At 43.1% G+C, this 2,127-nt stretch overlaps 1 protein-coding gene across 2 annotated transcripts in view; it reads right to left on the minus strand.

Moving 5' to 3' along the window:
• Positions 1–2,127, minus strand: part of LOC102207962 (butyrophilin-like protein 2) — an 11,529-nt gene that overhangs the window by 2,215 nt on the left and 7,187 nt on the right. The window contains exons 1-2 of one of the 2 annotated variants that reach the window (XM_005754727.2): positions 879–1,520; positions 693–794 (exon numbers count right to left, since the gene is read on the minus strand). The exons of the other annotated variant lie outside the window; for it this stretch is intronic. Of the exons in view, the coding sequence (XP_005754784.1) occupies positions 693–794; positions 879–1,089 (313 nt within the window). The 5' untranslated portion in view covers positions 1,090–1,520. Of the gene's footprint in view, positions 1–692; positions 795–878; positions 1,521–2,127 lie in introns of those variants that run through there. 2 annotated transcript variants of the gene reach the window in all.

Below are 2,127 nucleotides of genomic sequence, written 5' to 3' on the forward strand. Positions count from 1 at the left end.
CACAGTCTACAGAGCTCTGAGAGAAATCCTGTCTGCTGCTCATATTAACCATCTCATATTTAACACCTTACTAAAATGTATCATCCACGTCATTGTTGCAAACCACAAACTTGAACTGTTTAAATCGCATAACATTTAACTTGGTCTTGTAACTTGTGCCTGACCTCATTTTCTACCTTTTCCTTATAGAAATCATCATCTTTGTCTTGTTGAGTAAATATTTAAATCCCCATTCATATGAGTACTTTTCATTGAAGTGCAACTCACTAAGGCACCTTTAACCAAACATTGCAAACAATCTGCACCTCACCGATGTTCTGGAAAATTCCCATTATTACACTTCTTCTGGATTCCTTCAGCTTGATAAAAACCCGCAGACGAGAGTCAAAGCAACAACGTTTTGGAGCATGATGGAGACACAAGTGTTAGACTGTTTCTCCATCATGCTCCTGATGTGTTCCTGACTCGTTCTTTGGTAACTAGTCTGCAGACATGTTGGATGAAGAGCAGAAGAACAGACAGACTGAGTCTATTTACTGTCAGCACATTTTTCCATGTGAGTGTTTTGATTGAGTTCACTGATCAATGGCTGAGTCTGAAGGAGGTTTTCTGACTTCAGGAAAAAACTTGGAAGTTTCTCTTCAGCTCAGCTAACCATCGGCATTATGGGTAGTGTAGGAGGAGACACTCACCTGACACCAAATAATGACGGAATTGAAATAAAAGACCCGCAGAAACTACTAGAAGAAGAACCAGGAGAACCTGGAGAGCTGTGGCCCAGGATGGAAATGGTTCTGTGGAGAAACAAAACAATATCAACATGACTGTTGAACCTCAATCTCCTGCACTGACCCCTGATGTTTTTCCACATCTCTGACCTTTGACCTGCAGCACTACTTTCTGTCTCAGGATGTCTTTGTCCCTGTAGATGGTGCAGATGTATCCTCCACTGTCTCTCTCTGTGGGGTATTCCAGGGTCAGACTGAGGTCTCCAGTTCTCAGCAGGTCTTTGTTCATCTTTGCGCGGCCACAGTAAAGGTCGTCTACATTTTTAGGATGGTCACTTCTGTTTACATACAAATGGACCATAGTGAGTTCTCGGTCGGGGCGAGTCCACTCCACTGTGGCCTTTTCAGGCAGATCGGGTTTTGTTTTGCAGGGCAGGATGACAGAGTCTGAGCCTTCCTCCACCTCCACCTTCACCTGCTGATCTACGAGGGAAATGAACCATAATATCAGAAGCAGCAGCAGTTATACTCATGGTAAAGAGAGAATTGATGTGCTCTGATCTCTGCTACCAGTAAAAATACATATTAATAATATATAAATATCATGATTCTCTCTCTTTTTGTTTAAAATGGTAACTAAACTGGACACTATAAAATCCATACAAATAGTCTTCACAGTGCTACCTTTAGTAATCACTAACAAGCAACAGAACATGTGTGTAAATAAAGATAGAGACATACACTGTAGCTCAGGTGGCAGACCAGGTCAGCCACTAATCAGAAGGTCAGTGGTTCGAGCCCAGGCTGCCCCGTTGGGCAAGATACTAACCCCATGTTTGCCTACTGGTGGTGGTCACTGGTTATGTTTATGTCCCCTCAAACGTAGCTGATTTTGATTCAGTCCCTCCCAACATGTAGTTGATGCGGCGGCCTGATGCAGGTACGTTCAGGTCATCTACCCAGAAACGGAGCTCCTGGGCCATCATAGATGGAGGCGGTGCCAAGTTTTGGATCCACAACATTCAAAATTATCTGCCTTTCCTCCAGACGTGCCACAAGTGGCAGCTTGAGGCCATTAAGGGAGCGTCACTAATTTCTCATGTTGGCCCTTGTATAACACCCCCTTACCACACTACCTCCACACTCACATTATGAATGCATAACCCTGCTTCCTGTTCAATAAATGAATAAATGAAAGCTACTTGATTGGAAGTGGATTCTTCTGGAATAAAGAACAGCTGGCAGCACTATATCATCCTGTCATTCATAGTTCCAGAGGTCAAGTTTATCTTCTTAAAATGACATCCTCTGTTACATGTTGTACATCGGTCTCTATTAGGCCTGTGAGCTGCAGGTTTTCTTGCGTATACAGGATGGAAAACCTTCTGAATCAAATCAT

This window comes from Pundamilia nyererei, unplaced genomic scaffold, assembly GCF_000239375.1.
Source record: "Pundamilia nyererei isolate P.nyererei 1_Seehausen unplaced genomic scaffold, PunNye1.0 scaffold00632, whole genome shotgun sequence".
NCBI lineage: Eukaryota > Metazoa > Chordata > Actinopteri > Cichliformes > Cichlidae > Pundamilia > Pundamilia nyererei.